The sequence below is a fragment of the Bubalus bubalis genome, chromosome 22 (assembly GCF_019923935.1).
Source record: "Bubalus bubalis isolate 160015118507 breed Murrah chromosome 22, NDDB_SH_1, whole genome shotgun sequence".
In the NCBI taxonomy this organism is placed as follows: domain Eukaryota; kingdom Metazoa; phylum Chordata; class Mammalia; order Artiodactyla; family Bovidae; genus Bubalus; species Bubalus bubalis.
Genome location: NC_059178.1, coordinates 20,815,426 through 20,833,521, shown reverse-complemented (window position 1 = coordinate 20,833,521; position 18,096 = coordinate 20,815,426). Strand labels below are relative to the sequence as shown.

General features: G+C 48.9%; 1 protein-coding gene and 1 long non-coding RNA gene across 10 annotated transcripts in view; one reads left to right on the top strand and one right to left on the bottom strand.

Annotated features, from left to right (window-relative positions):
• The window catches only part of MTCL1 (microtubule crosslinking factor 1), a 113,062-nt gene extending 102,442 nt beyond the window's left edge, over positions 1-10,620 (top strand). For 3 of the 6 annotated variants that reach the window (XM_044934615.2, XM_025273689.3, XM_025273688.3), the window contains 4 exons: positions 446-742; positions 2,211-2,242; positions 3,350-4,826; positions 9,493-10,620. In XM_044934615.2, the coding sequence (XP_044790550.2) occupies positions 446-742; positions 2,211-2,242; positions 3,350-4,826; positions 9,493-9,687 (2,001 nt within the window). In that variant the 3' untranslated portion in view covers positions 9,688-10,620. Of the gene's footprint in view, positions 1-445; positions 743-2,210; positions 2,243-3,349; positions 7,256-9,492 lie in introns of those variants that run through there. The other 3 variants (XR_006547717.2, XR_006547716.2, XM_044934613.2) reach the window with 2 other exon arrangements.
• The window catches only part of LOC112581451, an 84,395-nt gene that overhangs the window by 15,709 nt on the left and 50,590 nt on the right, over positions 1-18,096 (bottom strand). The window contains exon 3 of one of the 4 annotated variants that reach the window (XR_006547720.2): positions 8,566-8,760. The exons of 2 other annotated variants lie outside the window; for them this stretch is intronic. This is a non-coding gene — a long non-coding RNA (uncharacterized LOC112581451). Of the gene's footprint in view, positions 1-8,565; positions 8,761-11,659; positions 12,231-18,096 lie in introns of those variants that run through there. One more of the 4 variants, XR_006547719.2, reaches the window with a different exon arrangement.

Sequence of the window (18,096 nt, the reverse complement as noted above, 5' to 3'; positions counted from 1 at the left end):
ACCCAGGCGATCACACAAGGTTTATTTAGGACCCATTCCAAATGACTTGGACACCATGCTCTGTTGTTAGGAAACCTTGCTATTTAAGAAAACGAAATTCACCCCAGAAGTCTGCTGTCACTGATGGCTTTCCACTGAATGTGTCTTACATTCGGAAGGTTAACTACAAAAAGGGATTTCTCAATGTGTCATTTGGCATTGTTAGATTTTAAAAACAAATGTGTGATTTCCCGTGAGCACAGCACTCAGTTACACATACAATAACATTCTCTGCAGAAGGAGTTGACTTGCCTGGGGTTAATGCAGATGTTTCTAGTCCAGATAAAATTGTGATTTTTTTTTTAAAGCATTTGTGGTGGTATTTTTTAAATTAACGCCAGAACTTTAAGAACGTAAGATGTCTCACTGTCTTCAGCTAATTGTTTTCACTTTTAAAACCCTTAAGTTACAGAAAGAAAACAGTCCCCAGAGAGGTGGCAGTTTCCTCTGTGATCAAGAGGAGGGGGACACCCGCCCCTGTACCCACCCAGGGAGCCCTCGGGCACCCCGCCCTGCGGGGATGTGGCCGTGTATGGACACAGACTCCAGTGCGTTTGAGGACCGGCCGCTGTCAAAGCTGAAGGAATCGGACAGGTGCTCAGCGCGGGAGAATCTCTACCTGGACACCTTGTCCCTGGACGATGAGCCAGAGGAGCCCCCGGCCCGTGGGCCCCAGAGGGAGTTCAGGAACTGCTTCCGTGAGGTCAGCTTGGGTTTGGGTCTAGTCACCTCCAAAGGAGGGTGAGGGGTTGGGAAGCTGGCTGAGTGGCTGGCAGGCTGCGGGCTCTGCATATTGTGGTCCTGAAGTTAGTAAAAATGAACCTTCCATGATGTGAGAGCTTTGGGGTGGTTCTGACCCCAGGCTCCCTGCTGCACTTGGCCGCTTATCTCAAGGTCAGAAATTCAGAGCCTGTGTCCCATGTGAATAGGAGTCTCAGGAGCTGTCCAGTGAAATCCAGGAGGAAAAAGATTATCTCAGAAGTGCAGAACTGCCAATTTCCTTAAAATGACAGCACAGTCTCTGATTTCAGAAAACATATTAATAACAAAAGTCTTTTTTTAAAGAAAGCACTTCACATTGGAAGTAGCAAATGTCAGTAACCAATGACATACAATAAATACCTTCTTTATGTGAAGGGAAAAAGAATCCAACACTAGAAAACTATGGGACTTAGATCAGTAAAGGGGAAAGCTTAGCTCTGTGCAGAAATCCCTACAGGATGGCAGTGGGTTTTCCTGGTTAAAGACTAATTTTAAGAATCACTCCCTGTGAGCTGGTCTCACAGTGGCTGCACCTGTCATCTGACCTGTCCCACATGCTCAGCAGATAGGGGTGCCCGTCAGGCAGTGCTGCTGGAAGTGGGGACCTCCTCCTTGGCACCTGAACCCCAGCAGAGGCGACATCGCCAGCATGCCACAGGTGACCCCATGCTGACCACTGCAGCAGCCAGGGCTCTCTGGGGGATCCTTGAGGGGTTTGCTGGCTGGGGCCTCACTCCATCTGGACTGGGTCCGCACAAGGGTGTCCTCTGCTCAAGAGAACCATGTATGCAGTTCTCTTCTTTAGTGGAGGTCACTGTAGCTTTCCCAGTGCCCAAGGGCGACGTTTAAACACCAAGAGCGCTCTATCTAAGGACGTCACACTGACTTCTTTCGTTTTTTATTGCGGTACAGTTGGTGTACAATGTTGTGTACGATATAGTGGTTCAGTTCTTCCAGGTTATATACTCCATTTACAGTTACTATAAAATACTGGCAGCACTCCCTGTGCCATAGAGCATATCCTGTAGCTTCTTTATTTTCTATGTTGTGTCTGTGCCTTTCACGCTGACTTCTCTACCAGGCTGAGGCCAGGGGACATCTACCCCGACTTACCCTCCTCCCAACCCTTATTCCTCCTCTCACACACAGCACTGCCTTCTGAGAAACACAGAAAAGCCACCTTGGGACAAAGCTTACAGGCAGTTTTTCTCACTCAGGTAGCCCCTCCCTCATCGCCCCTGGATGCTGGTGTTATTACTGACCTTCCAAGGGCTGAGGAGCAGAGGCACTCCTGGCCCAAACTTGGCTCCCACGTACGTTTTAAATGTTTTCCTAAGAGAAAAACAGACCCTTAGCAGCCCCAAATCTGCCAGTACTGACTGATTCTGGTGAACTTATTTTCTTTATAGGAAGAAGAAAATCACAAGGGAAATCTTCAAAGGTAAGTAAAGTTGATGAGATGACAGTAGACTACCGCAGGAAAGACCTCCTGGTCTATCTATAGTCAGCAGTGCGCTGTGACGCTTCAAAAATGACTTAGAGTAGAACTTCTGGAGAAGCAGTTACTTTAGTATACAGTATTTAGATTGTTAACAACAAAAAGGCCAGTGCTGTGTTCATATGTGTTAGTGTCGTGGCAAGAGCTGTGTATGTAAGAGCATAACTGTGTTAAACGGTTTTTGAAAAGTTCATGGAAACCCCTCTCTTCTGATTTAAAGGCTGGAAAAAACTCCCTCTTGATATGCTATGAGACATTTTAGACTGACCGTTTAAAAGCTCTCCTAGGACGACTTATTACAGTATTACCAAGAGTAATCCTTGAAGTAAATATAAAGTAGCTGGTGTTTGTAATCATTTTCTAGTAACCCACATATGTAATGGTGGGGCATGTCTGAAAAGGCCCATATAAACAAATTTGTTTAAATGGAGCAGAAGGCAAGGGGAGGAGTGAGCCCAGAGGGGACTTCTGTTTGAAATGGTGTTGATATCATGCACCAGCCTGCTCACACCATCCACTGCCCTTGGGAGACTGGTAGTCCTTGAGCTGAGCGAGATGAGGCGAGCGGGTAGAGGAGACGTCAGATGACAGTTACTTTATGGTGGCCTCTCCTCCTCCCCACCACGCCTGTATCTGGGTTGGACTGTGGCGCAGTCACGTATGCTCTAAGGCGAGAACTCAGGAAACTCCCGCAGATTTGGCATCAAGGCTGCCTGTCAGTAGACGGAGAGGCCAGGCCACAGCCAGGCTTCCAGTCTGCCTGAGGACCCACTGTAGGCTGAAAACAAAACAGTGCAGAGTGGACTTGGAGCTTAACTCCAACTACCCTGGAGCACCACGCCCACCCCCAGTTTTGAAAGTCAGCCGTAGTAAATTCTGACCAGTGCACAGCTCCTGCATCAATTCCACAGCCGTAAAAACCCAAAGGGTCAGCCCAAGCAGAGACTGTCGGCACAGTGCACAGGGGCAGGCCGTGGGCTGCGCTGGGGGTCTCGGGGCCATGGCTCCCTAGCTGGTGACGGCTCACACCGCTCCTCTCCCCTTCCCCAGGGCCGTGTCTGTGTCGTCCATGTCTGAGTTCCAGCGCTTGATGGATGGCTCTCCCTTCTTGCCGGAGAAGGGCCTGCCCCCCACATGCAGCAAGGAGGACGTCACCCCACCCCTGTCCCCTGATGACCTCAAGTACATCGAGGAGTTCAACAGCAAGAGCTGGGATGACAGGCCTCCAGACCCCTGGGCGGACAGGACCGAGGTGGGGCGGACGCGGCCCGAGGCCAGCACTGAACCTTTCTCTGACGCCGCCTGGTACCTCACCACAAGCATCACCCTGACCACGGACACCGTGACCAACCCCGAGCACTGCCAGAAGCAGCCCCCGCGGAACCTCGTCTGTGCTGAGCAGGCTGGGGGGAGGGGGCTGCGCAGCCCACCCGCAATCCGGAGGCTGGAGGGCATCGTGGCAGGGGTCGGCGAGAGCAGGGTCCGAGGGGGCCCCGGGGATGCCAAGCGGAGCCCTTCTGAACATGTGCTCAGCAGGTGGCCCTGTGCCCCCTCCAGGCACCCCCGAGACTACACGGAGGTGGGGCTCCGGCCCCTCGATAGCACCCTCAGCTTCTCCTCCCCATTGCACAGCCTGGAAATGCCCAGAAACCTGAGTGACGATATGAAGGAGGTAGCCTTCTCAGTCAGGAGCGCCGTCTGCTCCAGCCCCGTTGAGCCTCTGGTCAAGGACATGGCCTGCCAGACCAATGGGTCCCGGACAACAGGAACACAGACGGTCCAGACCATCAGTGTTGGCCTACAGACGGAAGCCCTGCGGGGCAGCCCACACAAGTGTCTCACGCCCAAGGCGGGAGGTGGCGCCACACCCGCGTCCTCTCCCTCCCGTGGCCTCAGGAACAGGCAGGTGGCCCCCGCCATTGAGAAGGTGCAAGCTAAGTTTGAACGCACATGCTGCTCCCCCAAGTACGGGTCTCCCAAGCTGCAGCGGAAGCCCCTTCCCAGAGTGGACCAGTCAAGTAGCAGGGCCTCCCCGGGGGTGGCCCAGAAGGGGTGTGGCGAGTCGGCCTGGGCCCGCTCCACCACCACACGCGAGAGCCCCGTGCACACCGCCATGAACGACGGCCTCTCCAGCCTCTTCAGCATCATCGACCACAGCCCGGTGGTGCAGGACCCCTTCCAGAAGGGGGTGCGGACTGCGAGTCGGTCTCGCTCGGCCGAGCCCCGGCCGGAGATGGGTCCAGGCCAGGACACCAGCCCCAGCTCCCGGGGCCGCTCACCCAGCCCCATTGGGGGTGGCTCAGAGACATGCAGGGAGGAGGGGGGAGAGGGCACGCCCCTGAGGCAGGACTTATCTGCTCCCCCTGGCTACACACTCACTGAGAACGTGGCCCGGATCCTCCACAGAAAGCTGTTGGAACATGCCTTAAAGGAGGAGCGGAGGCAGGCTGCCCACAGCCCCACAAATAGCAGCAGCGACAACCACATGGGAGAAACGGCGGTCAAGGCCGAAACAGGGTCCATCGAGGTAATGGAGGTTGAGTCTTCCCCCGACCATGCCCCCACCACTGGTCTTTCTCAAAGTGGGCAAGGGGGACCCTGGGGCTGTGTACCGGATCACCTGAGTTCAGGAGGGTGTTGGGAGGACAGAATAGGCAGGAACACAAGCCCCAAGCTGCTGCTTAGAAGAGAAACTCATCTTACCACCTTCAGTGATCCTCTGAAGACAAGGAGATGGTGGTCTTTAAGTAGCTCTGGGACTGACTCAGGTCCTATGCTCTGGCTCAGTGATCCATGGTTGTCTATTCAGTGCTGACTTAAGTGCAGAGAGCACACTTATGTCTCAAAGATCCCCTTACCCTCTCTGTGCGCAAGAGTTCTCTGAGCAGTAAAACCAGGTGAGACGAATGGATCAAGTCAACAGCATGCCTTCATACAACTAGATTACTGTCATCATCCCCCTTACACTTCACCTATTGTTATCATGCTACCTATGACCACACATTAAATATTATCACACATTACTATTACATTATCATTATTATATGCCCCTTAAAGTTATTCACAATTCCACATGTGGTATAATTGGACCACACCACTTAAAAATCAATTCCTGTTTCTGCGGCAGGAATGAGCAAAATAAACAAAGTCAGATGATAATGCCAGGCATGAAGATAGTGGGGCTGGAGGACAGTTCCAGCTCTTGGTCAGACCCTTGTGTGTAGACCTGGGGGAGGCCTGACCCACTAGGAAGCCAGATGCAAAACCTCCCCAACGGTGGAGTCCAGACACCTGGGGGCACTCTCCAGGCCAGGCAGTCAGCCAATGGCAAAGGTGAGACACGGAGACACCCTCTGGCTCCCTAGCTGCTCCCTCCCAAGGCCCTGCAGCTCCAGCTGCACAGGTGAGGAGAGGAAAGCTCAAGAGGGGAAGAGGTGTATTTCTCTGTGTCACCTGAGGCCCCTGCCATCCACACATCCCACAGAGGGATAAGTAATGTGCGGCTTCCCGGTGTAATTCAAAATACAAAGTTAAATCTGAAGTAGATAAAACCATGAGAAATTGCCAGTGACCTTCAAAAACGGGAATGCTATGTGGTTCAACCTAATATTGATCGTCTGTGGCCTACGCCTGTCAAAGGTACGTGTCTTTGTGGGAAAGCTGTTTGTGTGCTGAGGAGGAGGCTGCCTGTTCTCAGGTGACAGATGGTGCCTTCTGTCACCCCACCCACCCCTCCGGGGGGGGCGGGTGGCAGTTAAACCACCCTCAGGTAAGTGGTTTGCTGCTGCAGGGGATCTAGCAGGGAGAGTGCCCATCTCCTGGGACTGAGATCTTGGTCCCAGAGCATTACTCGGCTTGGCTGCAGTGTTCATTTGTATTAGAGACAAAATAGGTTTCATTTTGGAGGCTAAAAATGCTGAGTCACAAATGAATGTGAGACTATAAAGGAAATGGCTCAATAATGGGATCATACCACTCAGACACAAAGATGGCTTTACCTGCACAAAGCCATGCCCCACTCTTTGGTCCTCCATAAAGTCTCTTTGCTACCAGAAAAGGTGACGGCTGATTTAAAGGGGGCCCAGGGCCAGTGTCAGGGGTTCAGACTGGCATGGAGCTCCCTGGGCAGTATTGAGATATCATGGTTTATCTTCCTTTCACTGTGGAAAATAGCTTGTTCTATATTTCAGGGGATGATTCCTCACCTGAGCTGTCTTACTAAATGAGTCTCTCTCTAGATGGTGGACAGTTCTGGGTTTTCATTCCAAACTCCGCAGAACAAGTTCTGTTCCACCCTGCCCTCTGAGCCCATGGGGCATCTTCCCTGAGTGCTCATGGCGACCCCAAGACACGGTGTTGGAGGACCCCTGGCCAGGCACGGGCACCGCAGTAAAGTCCCCCTCTCTCACGCTCACCCCACAAGCTACTTGCTCCTTTGTTTCTCTTGGAGTCATAGCACGATGCAGAGAGAGGCTATGAACAGGAGGGCTAAGGTAGAGAGAGAGGAGAATCTGGACATGTCTCCGTTGAAAATCTGAAGGGAAAGTTTTAGTCTGGGCCTCAGTCATTTGGTCATTGTGACTAAGACAGTCCCGCTGTTTAATGGGCTCTGTTTCAAAACCTGCAGTTGTGGGGCACTGGAAACACTCGGTGCCATGGGGCAGCTCAGGAAGAACAGGAGGACAGGCAGCGCAAGGGAGAGGCTGCTGTCGTGAGGCCCCTCCTGCGTGGCTGGGCACAGACCGGCCTACGCACCCACTTCTGCTAAGCCTCACTTCTCAGGATGGCTATCCCTGGAGCTGCCACCTGGGCCTGTTGACTTTAAACCTTTACTGTTGTTCTTCTTGTAAAGTACTTTCCAACCTACTTGCTTTTCTTTTCTTTTGTCTGTCTCTTCTGTCCAGAACCAAACTGTCTTACTAACTGCCCCCTGGGGACTCTAGCCTGCCTCACTCCGTAAGTGCTTTCTTCCTTCTTTCCACTGTCTGCAGAGCTTGTTGTGTAGCTCAGGGCTGGCCCAGCGTCCATCTGAAGGGACAGATGGCCAGCCTGGACAGGCCCATGTGCCCCCACACACACCGCTGGGTGCTGAATGCTCTGTGCAGAGACCCCTCTGCTGTGCGGTAAAGGCACACTGGCCTGCGAGGGGGCTGACGAGCCTGCGGGGTCTGAGCAGAGCATGGTCTGCGCCTGCTCACCGACAGCTGGCACTGTGGTGGCAGTGTGCACCGCCACGTGCTGTGCAGGAAGCTGTCCTCTGTTTTCAACAACCACACTAGAGGGAAGAAATACAAATGTATCTTGACCTTCCAGGGGTCACCACAGCGACCAAGCGCTCAATAACTTTGTCAACACAACAGTCATTCCTGCCCCAAAACTGTAGAACCACCTTCAGAGCCCCGGTCGAGGATCATGAGAAAACACCAGCCTTGTTTCCGATCGAGGATGGTTACCTCCCCTTATCTGCTGGCCTTAAACACACCTGGATCTCAAAGACCAAGCATGTGGCCCACGAAACATGACAGAGTGGCTACAGCAGCCCTTTCTAGAAGAGGGGCTCCAAGGACGAGAGCCCCACTACTGCCTGTCTTCCCATTATTGTTGGCACTGGCCAGGTGTGTTGAATTCTTACCTTTTTAACTTATTCCACTGCAGGGGCTTCTCAGGAAAAAAGAGCATCCTCAGCTCACAAGTGCTGGTGTGACATGAAGGAGAACTTTGTCTCCTTAACTCATGGTCACACAGCCTTTCTTTCCGCAGGAATGCACAAATGCGAGTGAAGAGGTAGCACAAACAGACCCCTGTCACTCAGCATCAGCTAGGTAGAAATGGGCCACAGTGCTGTCCAAAAACCTACTCCAGCAATCTACCCCCACCACACACACCTCGAGACACCAAAAGACCCTGAGCAGTAGCAGACTTCTCAGCCGCCGTCCCACGTACGCATTTACTTCTGCTGTTTTGGTGCTGACGTGCTTTCATAGGCAAGGTATCTCTGGTTGCCATGGTTTCCATTAGTATAAGAGCTCTGCTGCTGGGGCTCGTAAGAAGCTGCAGTCATGTAAAAAGCCACCAGAACTAGCAATGTTAGCATCATCGTGTGTCAGTGCTTCTTTTCTGCTGGCCCCAGGCAGCAGCCACTCCCCACCCTCCTGTGCTCTGCCGGACACCTTCTCCCTCCCTGTCTCTTCCTCACTCTGCTGGCTACATGCTCCTCGTCTGGTCTCCGCTGTGCTCATCACATCTCTTCACATCCCTCCACTTACTTCTGGAGTGGCTCTGAGGGTCCTTGTTCCATGTTCTTCACAACAGTGGTCTCCCTCCTCAGCCTCCTGTTGTGTGGGTATCTGTAGACAGAACTCGTTTCCTGCTGCCACAGTTGCCCCACCTTTGTGCCCACAGATCCTGAGTCTGGGTGTCCTTTGTCCTGGCTGCAGAGTAAGGACAAGTGGCTCAACAGTCTGTAAAACCAAAAAAGGAGCAGTGGCCTTGAGAGGACATACTATAGGTGACCAGCTCCAGGGTTCTTCGAAGGTGCAAGAGCCCGGAGCACAGCAGCACGAGTACACTCGGGCTCCCCTGTTTTGACGCTGCTGCCAGTAAGAGTCATTAGATAAAACTGCCTCCATCAAAGTTTCTGCCTGCAGTGTTACATCCCTGTTGTGGGGGCCTCACCCAGTGCCGGTCCACCTGAAACAAGCAGCAGCAGAGCTGATTTGAAGGTGAGCCCTGCTGCTAATGCAGCCAGATGGCATCCTGGGGCCCTCTGCGGGTGCCCAGAGACCAAGGCGCAGGGAGGCTGGCCTCCCAGGACTGGCCACGGCAACTGACTAGATGCTTCAGAAGGCTGAAACGATGTGCACGGCCAGGCAAGAACAGGCCCATGGGGCCATGCAGACCACTCGCCCCTCTGACTCCCCTTTCCATTTGCTGCAGCCCAATTCCAAAGCCACTTACACCCATCTCATGCCACATTTTCATCACAATTCACTATCTTCCCATGACTGTTGGCAATGGTCATTCGTGTTGAATTCGTAGTCTTTTTTAACACATTCTCTGCGAGCAACGTGTGTATTAGCATTCAGACCTGCTGGGCTGTTGCACTTGTCTTAGAGAAGTCTGTGTGGGGGGCGTGCCCTCCTGGAGGACCTGTCCCTCTCGTAACGTTGTCTTTCTCTTCCTCCGTTCTAAAGGAACTACCTTGTTCTGCACTTGCTCCATCCCTAGAGCCTTGCTTCTCCAGGCCCGAGAGACCAGCAAACCGTCGCCCTCCGTCCCGCTGGGCCCCACACCCCGCCACTGCCTCACCAGCTCCATCACCCGGAGAACCCACCTCCTTGGAGGAGCTTGGTGATGAGGAGCCACCTGGGGAGAAGCCGCACGTGTGATGCAGGTTGGCATGGATTATCCGGAATAATTCACTGTAATTTGCATAATCACACCTTCGTCATCAACTGAACTCTGCCCCAAAAGGAGAGATCTGATTTTCCCAAGGTCAAAGAATGTTTTTTTAAAAAAACAAAAACAAAAACACGGCTGCTGAATGTTCAACCTGTGAACCTGAGATGTTTCTAGAATGAAACAGTAAATGTGCCTGTAAGAACTTAATTTTTTTCATAGCTCAGAAAACTATTTTTGTCTCCATCTTTTTTACACAAAGTATATTAAACAGTAAATATGATATAAATAAATTAAAAAAAGTTTTAAAAATGTACATTATAAGACATTCTGAACACCCTCACACGCAATACTGCCTGTTAAATCTGCACTGTTAACATTTTGCTTTGGTTTATTTCCACGTTGAATTAGTGTGTTTTAAGTTAATTTTGTCAGTGTTCTTGTTAAGAATTTTTGAAATGCTTCAGCCTGTCGAATTTAGTGAACTTTTATAATGAAAAAACCATGAAGCCCGTAGACAAGGCATCTCCTCTGTCCTAGAGGGGAGAGACGGCAGCGTCCTGGAAAGGCACAGAGGCCACAGCTGGGCTGCAAGTCCACCTGCTCCTCCTGCCCTGCACGTCTCTGGGTGCATGTCCATACCCCTGCTGTGGTCTCACCCACCTCCGTGAGTCCTCTCCCGCCATGACGTTGTGTGACCCCCTCGTACTGTACTGTTGGTGTTGTCTTCTTGCATTGACGATACAACAGCATTTAAAAATTACTGTTAGAAGACTAACTGGCAATACACAGTGTTTACTCCAAATTTTCTTGTTTAAGGAAAAACACCACAAAAAGTCACGAGCATACCAAATGGAAAGAGAGGGTGGTACCTCAGCATCTGTATGAGGTGATGATGAAGAAATAAAGTGTTTATAAAACAACACCTGTCCCAACCTCTTGTCTCAAGCACCCTCCACCTTAGTTCCTAATGGCTGGAGAGAGGACGCAGGGGGAAGGCGAGTCAAACAGCCACTCACGTATCTGACTGGGATGCACTGTGAGTGCACAACAGCCTCTTCGCAACAGTATGTTAGGATTAGAAGGTGACTTCATTTTTGCTAAAAACACCAAAATGGATGGATGAGGGGGTGTGAGGAAACAGGTTACCTACAGTCAGGACACGCCTGCCCACTCCCCTCCCTGCAAGGTGGGAGAGGCCATTTCCACCCTGGACTGAGGTGCGGCTGAGCTGTCAGACTGACAGACCAGGAGTTTATGAAGTGGTGCTGGTGAAGACCGAACTGCTTCAGGCCGAAGCTTCTAGCTAAAATGTTTCAGCAGCAAATGGGCTAATGGCTTAAGCTCTTTTCCCAGCATTACCACAGTTCCATTAAAAAAAAAAAAAAAAGTTGGACACTGGAGCCTGCTGTAGTAGCTGTGGAGAACAGCCTGACAGTTCCTTAGGGAGTTAACCGGTTACCATGTAACCCAAAAAGCCCACCACTGGGTGCAGGCCCCGGGAGAAAGCTGGGCCTTGGACTGGGCAGGTATTTGTTCACCCACGTTCACAGCAGCTTTATTCATGGTAGCCAGAGAGTGGAAACCACCCAAGTGTCCATCAATGGTTCATCCACACACTATTCAGCCTTAGGAAGCAAGGAGCTTCTGGCACCTGCTGCAGTGTGGATGAACCATGAGGACAGCATGCTGAGGGCCATAAACCAGTCACAAAAACAACAAATGCTGTATGATTCCATTTACAGGAAGTACCCACAGTAGTCGAATTCATAGATACACCAAGTCATGGTGAGCAGGAGTTGGAGAAAGAATGAGGATAGTTAGTGTCTAACGGGTGCAGAGTTTCAGTTTGGGAAGATGAAAAGTTCTGGTAATGGATGGAGCTAATGGCTGCTCAACAATATGAATGTACTTAATGCCACTGAGCTCTACGCTTAAACACCACTAAATGGTGAGTGCTGCATGTATTTTACAACAGTAACAATTTTTAATGCAAAAGATAAATACTTAACCCCAGAGACACTGCAAGTTGACAAATTTCTTTCCCGCTCAGCCTCTGCCCACCGTGAGTGATGGGAGGCGCATTAACACTTCCACTTGCAAGCAAGCAGGCAAGCTGCTGGTGCTCATAACTGGGAAAGTGCCAGCATCCAGCGCAATTACAATCCGGGACACACACACATCAAAGCTGCCCTGTGCGTCTTTGTTCTCAGACAGGATCCTAAGAGTTGGCAGCCCTGGCCCCCAGAGGCTCTCACTAGTTCAGCAACTCCGAGAGAAAGACGATCTCTTAGCAGCTGCACCAACAGAAGCCCCAGGACTGAAGACTCTTGTGGGTCTGCTCTCATTTACACGTCGCACCCTGAGATTGTCACCACCAGACTGGTCCAGCAAAGGAAAACCACCAGGGCGGTGAGAATAGAGAAAGGGTGACTGGAAGGCAGGGAAGCCTGGACGTGATGGTGGGGGGCCCCTGGAATCACAAGGAGAGGTTCTGGTCACCACAGAACTGCTCTCTGCCTGGAGATGAGTCCTAGACACAGAAACAAAATATAGAGATAGTACAGTGTAAATCCTAAGTTAAGCGGGGCTTGAGCTGGACTTGAGAGGAAGAGCAGGATTAACTGGGAAGGCAGGAGAGACTGTCAGGGGTGGGGAAGAGGAGTAGAGGTGTGAGGAGGGGCAGATGAAGACCTGGCACCCGGGCAGTGGTGTGGTCACTGCTGGAGGAGAGCCTGTAGGGACGTAGCCATATCAGCGGCACCAGTGCCTCGAAAGTGGTTTGGAGCCCCTCTGACCATCTAGTTCTCTAAGGGTCGGGCATATGTATTCTTGAATCCATCTACTGTGGAACCACTCCAACTTTTGCACGGGCAGGACAAGAGGATGAAATTAGTTTCTACACTCCCGTCCAAATGGAGTGAGGCACGAAGTGGGTAAAGCGCAGCTGCTTGTCTGTTCTCGTCCCCACCCGCTGTCCCTCATGTGCAATTTGCTCTTATGTCCTAAACAAAGAGGCAGAAGCAGATTCCTCCAAGCCAGCTCAGAGTCCTCACACCCACCGGGCGTGCCCTGCCCAGTCCTTGCTACATTAAGGTTTTCAGGATTACGTGTCTTTTAAAAATATGTATCTGTGCGAATCATTATTCTAATTCCCTTTAGCACATCTGTGTCTCACTCACTTTACTGAGCTTGTCAGAGTTAGGCACATTTATTCTGTCCAGAAACAGCTGAGAAGTGCAACTATCATTTTCTATTTTCTAATTCATTGACTTTTTTAAGTTGTGGATTTTAACTGTGTTTCAAAAGCCATTTTAAAGCACACGACCCCGTGGGGTTTGGAACATTCACAGTGCTGTGCAGTCGTCACCGCTGCAATCCCACAGCATTCATCACCCTACAAGGACATACGCATTAAGCAGTCCCTCCCCACAGGGCCTGGCACCCGCAGATCTGCTTTCTGTCTCTGTGGGTTTGCCAATTCAAGACATTTCATGTAAATGAAATTGCAGTGTGAACATGTCTGGCCTCTTTCACCTAGCCTGTTATCATGGTTCACCCACACCACAGCCTGTCAGTACTTTCAGAACTGAATAATATTCCACTATATAGATTACTACATTTTATCTGTTCATTTTTAAAATAAAAGAAAATGCTTTGTTTACCTTAAATAGCCTTCATGGTTCCCCAAAAGGAAGCAAGTCACAATGAGTAATCAGGACACTCAGTTCAGTTGCTCAGTCGTGTCCAACTCTTTGGGGCCTCATGGACTGCAGCACGCCAGGCTTCCCTATCCACTCAGTCAATTCGCAAATTTGAGGCACTGCAGTGTCTTTAACACAAACACAGTCATTTCCTGGGGCCACCAGTACGTGTTATGCTTTGTCTGCCTTTAGTCCTCTCAGCACCATTCTTTGAGGCAGCACTGGAAACCAGTATAGCAGGAACTCAGGCTGAGTCATAAGCAAGTTGCCCATCTAAGTGAATCTGATGACATCAGTCTTTAATAAACTCTGGGCTACTCCACTCAGACTAGAGAAAGCTGGATTTGAATCCTGGTTTGAACACAAAGGACTGCAATCTTAAAGGGCCATCTCTTTAAAACTCATTTGAGTGACAATAATATGTAATTCCCAGGGCATGTAAGGATTAAGGTTTATTGTGTACCTACTATGTGCAAGATCCTGTACTAAGATCTGCCAACAGCAACTTTCAACCAGGACCAAACAAAACAAAAAGAGGCTCCCTGCTCTCTCAGAGCTTATGTCATGTGATGAGAGACCAGAGTAAACAGGTGTGAGTGTGATGGAGAACAGTGAGCTAAAAGGCTTTCCTGGGAGAGACCCCATGAACTGAGGTCTGGGCAAGAAGCAGCTGTCGGGCATGCGGAGGACGTGGCTGGTGAAAGTGGTGATGAAGAGCTGAGCCTGTGTGTTCCTGGAAGTGAAGGATGGGCACTGTGACCTGAGGGGGCGGGGGAGGCCTCACAGTACACAGGGAAGAGGGAATTTTACACTAGGCCAGGGGGCAATCCATGGAACGATATTAAGCAAGGAAGAAAAGAACTTTCTAGAACACTACTGTGATGTGAGGATAAGGTCGGGCCAGAATGAAGGCTTCCTGACAAATGGCTGCTGCGCTGGCCCAGAGCAGCCTTGCTGGCAGCTCCAGGGTTTCTGTGCCGCTGTTATTGTTAGCATCGCGCCACCAGGCCGGCCACAGGCCGCTCATCGAGAGCTGGGCTGTAGGACCTGCTGCCGAGGCTCCCACAGGGCCTACCGCCGCACTCCAGGATCTACCGCAGCTGTTCAGATAAAAACCAAGCCAGGCCCTCACTGGCTCTGCGGCTGCCTCTCAGGCTGGGCCAGCAGCCCTGTGAGTGGCCTTGGATCAAGAAGAACAGGCTTCTCTCTTAACCCCCCACACTTCGGGCACAAAAATCACACAAGATTCCCATTCCTGTTCTGTTTCAAAGGTCTGCTTCTTCTCCAAAAAGAACCTGGTGCTTCTAAGCTATAGTCAGTTATCTGCCATTTAGCAAGAATGGGTTCCTAGTCTTTAAAGTTGTCTTTATAAGGGGACCACAGAGGACTCTGGGTATTTGGATAGTGTGGGAGGGTTGGGGAGGCACCCAGTTATAAGTACTGCACAACATAAAAGTTGGATAGGAACAAAAAGATAGCCACCTTTGTTTATTCTAGGCTCAGTTCTGTCCATTACACCAAATGAACCCAGTCTATTTCAAAGATAGACACTTCTGTAACTTCCTAGTGAGCTAATAAACTTCAACAGGGCACCAGGAATCCAAACTTCATGATCCCCACAGTAATCCTGGTACAAATTCACCACTCATTATTCAACTCCAGTCTTCCCCATACAGGTGATTTTAACTGATTAAAATACAAAGCGCTGAAGATAGTATGATGAAGTGGATGCATCTGAAAATAGATGGTGGAATTATAAATTCTGAGTTCCAAATTTCTGGAGAATGACTAAGCAATAAGCAATTATATATAAAACTGTTTATACTTATTGAGTCACTTCACTTAGGGGAATTTACCCCAAATTATTCCAGTGACATCAGTGTAATTTTGTACAATAGATTCACAACAGCACAAATTATACACAAAAATTTGGAAACAGGCCAAACAAGTTATGGTCCGTCCACAGGTCTGAACACTGTGCTCCTTCACCTAGAAAATATTCCTAGTGACCAGAGGCCGGATGGACCTATGGGGACTCAAACATAGTCATGTACCTGCTCCCACGAGGCTTATCCCCTGGTCAATAGTGTCCAACTACCTCGGCTCAAACCCTGCTTCACCACTGTCTACCCAAACACCCTTGGGAAAATTACCTGTGCCCCCCAAGTCTGAGTTTTCTGCTCTGCAATGTAAACAATGATCACCTTATAGGTACGGTATGAGGTCTGGACAGCTAATACTTGTCAAGCACTTAGACTAGATTTGTGAAGTAAAATGATTCTATAAATGTCACATCATAAAACAATATAATATGTGCTGTAATAGTATACTGAAGTGTAGAGTGAGCACAGACATGGGACTGATTCTGCCCAGGGCTGGGGTGGAGGGTGTGCGGTGGGGGCAGGCGGGGTGTGGAGAGGAAGGTCTAGGAAGACCTCATGCTGACCTGTTTGGGAAAAGTCTTGAAGGAAACAATGAGGAAACAGACTGAGAAAGAGAACTTGCAGAAGGACTGCCTAGGTTGTACATGTAATACTCCTTTCAAGTTTCTGAAGAGAGGTTCCAATTTATTTTCAATTACTTTTGTATCCTGAACTGGTATTTTCACTGAATGTGACACCATGCTACGCTTTATTGGAGAGAAAAGCAAAGGGTGAAAAAGTAGCTCATCCATCCTGACCCCCAGGACCCTGCTATCCACCTCAACACAGTAATCCCAGAGTTAGGGCTGCCCTAGCCAAAAAGCAAGTTACCCCTCCTGAGGCACCCATCCACTATGGCATTTCACAGGAAGAGCCACTCTGCTCCACCACAAGACTCTCACTGCTGAAGTGCTAACAGTGACACCAGGAGCCACAGTGGCACTGTCTTCTTGTGGTTCATGCCTGTCTATGAGCTAGAATCCAGACAGGTGCCAGCATTCTCAAGGCAGTTCCAGTGAAAATTAGATACATATGAATTTTGCTGTGTAGTCACTAGAACTGTTCATGATTAGTCCACCTACTTCTAAGCACATTATAAAAATCACCCCCATTTTCCCTTGAAGTTAGGCGTGGCTTTTTGCCAATGAATGATGAACCAGAGTCACATATATCACTTTCTGCTGGCAGTTTTAAGAGCTAATACACCACTTACTATGTTGCTTTTCTGCCTCAGCAGTTGTGAGACCACTGACCCTTCATCTGGGCCTCTGAGTGGTGCCATACACAGACCCACTGCAGCATGAGGAACAAATAAGTCCTTGTGCAGTAACACCATTGAAACTTGGGAACTGTTCATTAAGGCAGCACAACTTAGCCCATCCTGACTGCAGTAACTGTCAAAAAATGGGAATGCATAGATAAGTAATATGAAAAAGCAAAAACTACATGATCATCTCAATGGGCACAGAAAGAGCGTTTGATAAAATTCAACATCCATTTTTTATAAAAACTTTCACCAAACTGTGTATAGAGGGAACATAACATAATAAAATAAACCCACAGCCAACATACATAATATTCAACAATGAAAAGCTGAAGGCTGCCCCACTGAATTCCGGAACACAGCAAGAATGCAGACTCTTACCACTCCCCTACAACATAGTACTGGAGGTCCTAGACACAACAATCAGGCAAGAAAAAGCAATAGAAGGTATCTGAGTCAGAAGGGAAGGGGTAAAGCTGCCATTATGTACAGAAGACATGGTGTCTATACAGAAATCCCTGAAGATTCCACACAAAAACCATTAAAACTGATCAACAAAGTCAGCAAGGTAGCAGGACACAAGATCAACATACAAAAACCTGTTGCCTCTCTTTACAGTAGCAAAATATCAGGATGAGAAAGTTTTAAAAATCCAATTTAAAATCACATCAAAAAATATCTAGGAATAAAACTAACCACGAAGGTGAACAACTTACATACTAAGAGCTATAGAACATTGCTAAAGGAAACTGAAGATGATTCAAAGAAATGGAAAGATATTCCATGCCTTTGGACTAGATGAATATGGTTAAAATGGCCATACTATTTTTTTTTAAATCTACATTTTTTAAAATGTGATCCCTATCAAATTACCCACGAAAATGTTCACAGATTAAAACAAATAATATTAAAATTTACATGGAACCATGAAGGACCCATAGTTCCCAAAGCAATCCTGAGGAAAGAGAATAAAGCCAGAGGTATAATCCTTCCAGACTTACAATACTACAAAGCTATAGTAATTAAAACTGCCTGGTACTGGCACAAAAACAGACATGGATGAACAGAATTGAACAGAAAGCCTAGAAATAAACCCACATATCTACAATCTTCAACAAAGGAGATGATAATATACAATGGAGAAAAGATAGTCTCTTCAGCAAGTGGTGTTGTGAAAGCTGGACAGCCACATGTAAATCAATAAAGTTAGAACACACCCTCACACTTAATACAAAAATAAATTCAAAATGGCTTAAAGACCTAAATATATGACAAGATATCACAGAATGTAAATAAAATATTCTCAAAAAAACCACAGCAATATTTTCCTAGTTCAGTCTCCCAAGGCTACAGAAATAAAAGCAAAAATCAAGTGGAACCTAATCAAACTTATAAGCTTCTGCACAGCAAAGAAAATCATACACAAAACAAAAAGACAATCTACAAACTGGGAGAAAATATCTGCAAATGATGCAACCAACAAGGGCTTAACTTTCAAAATATACAAAC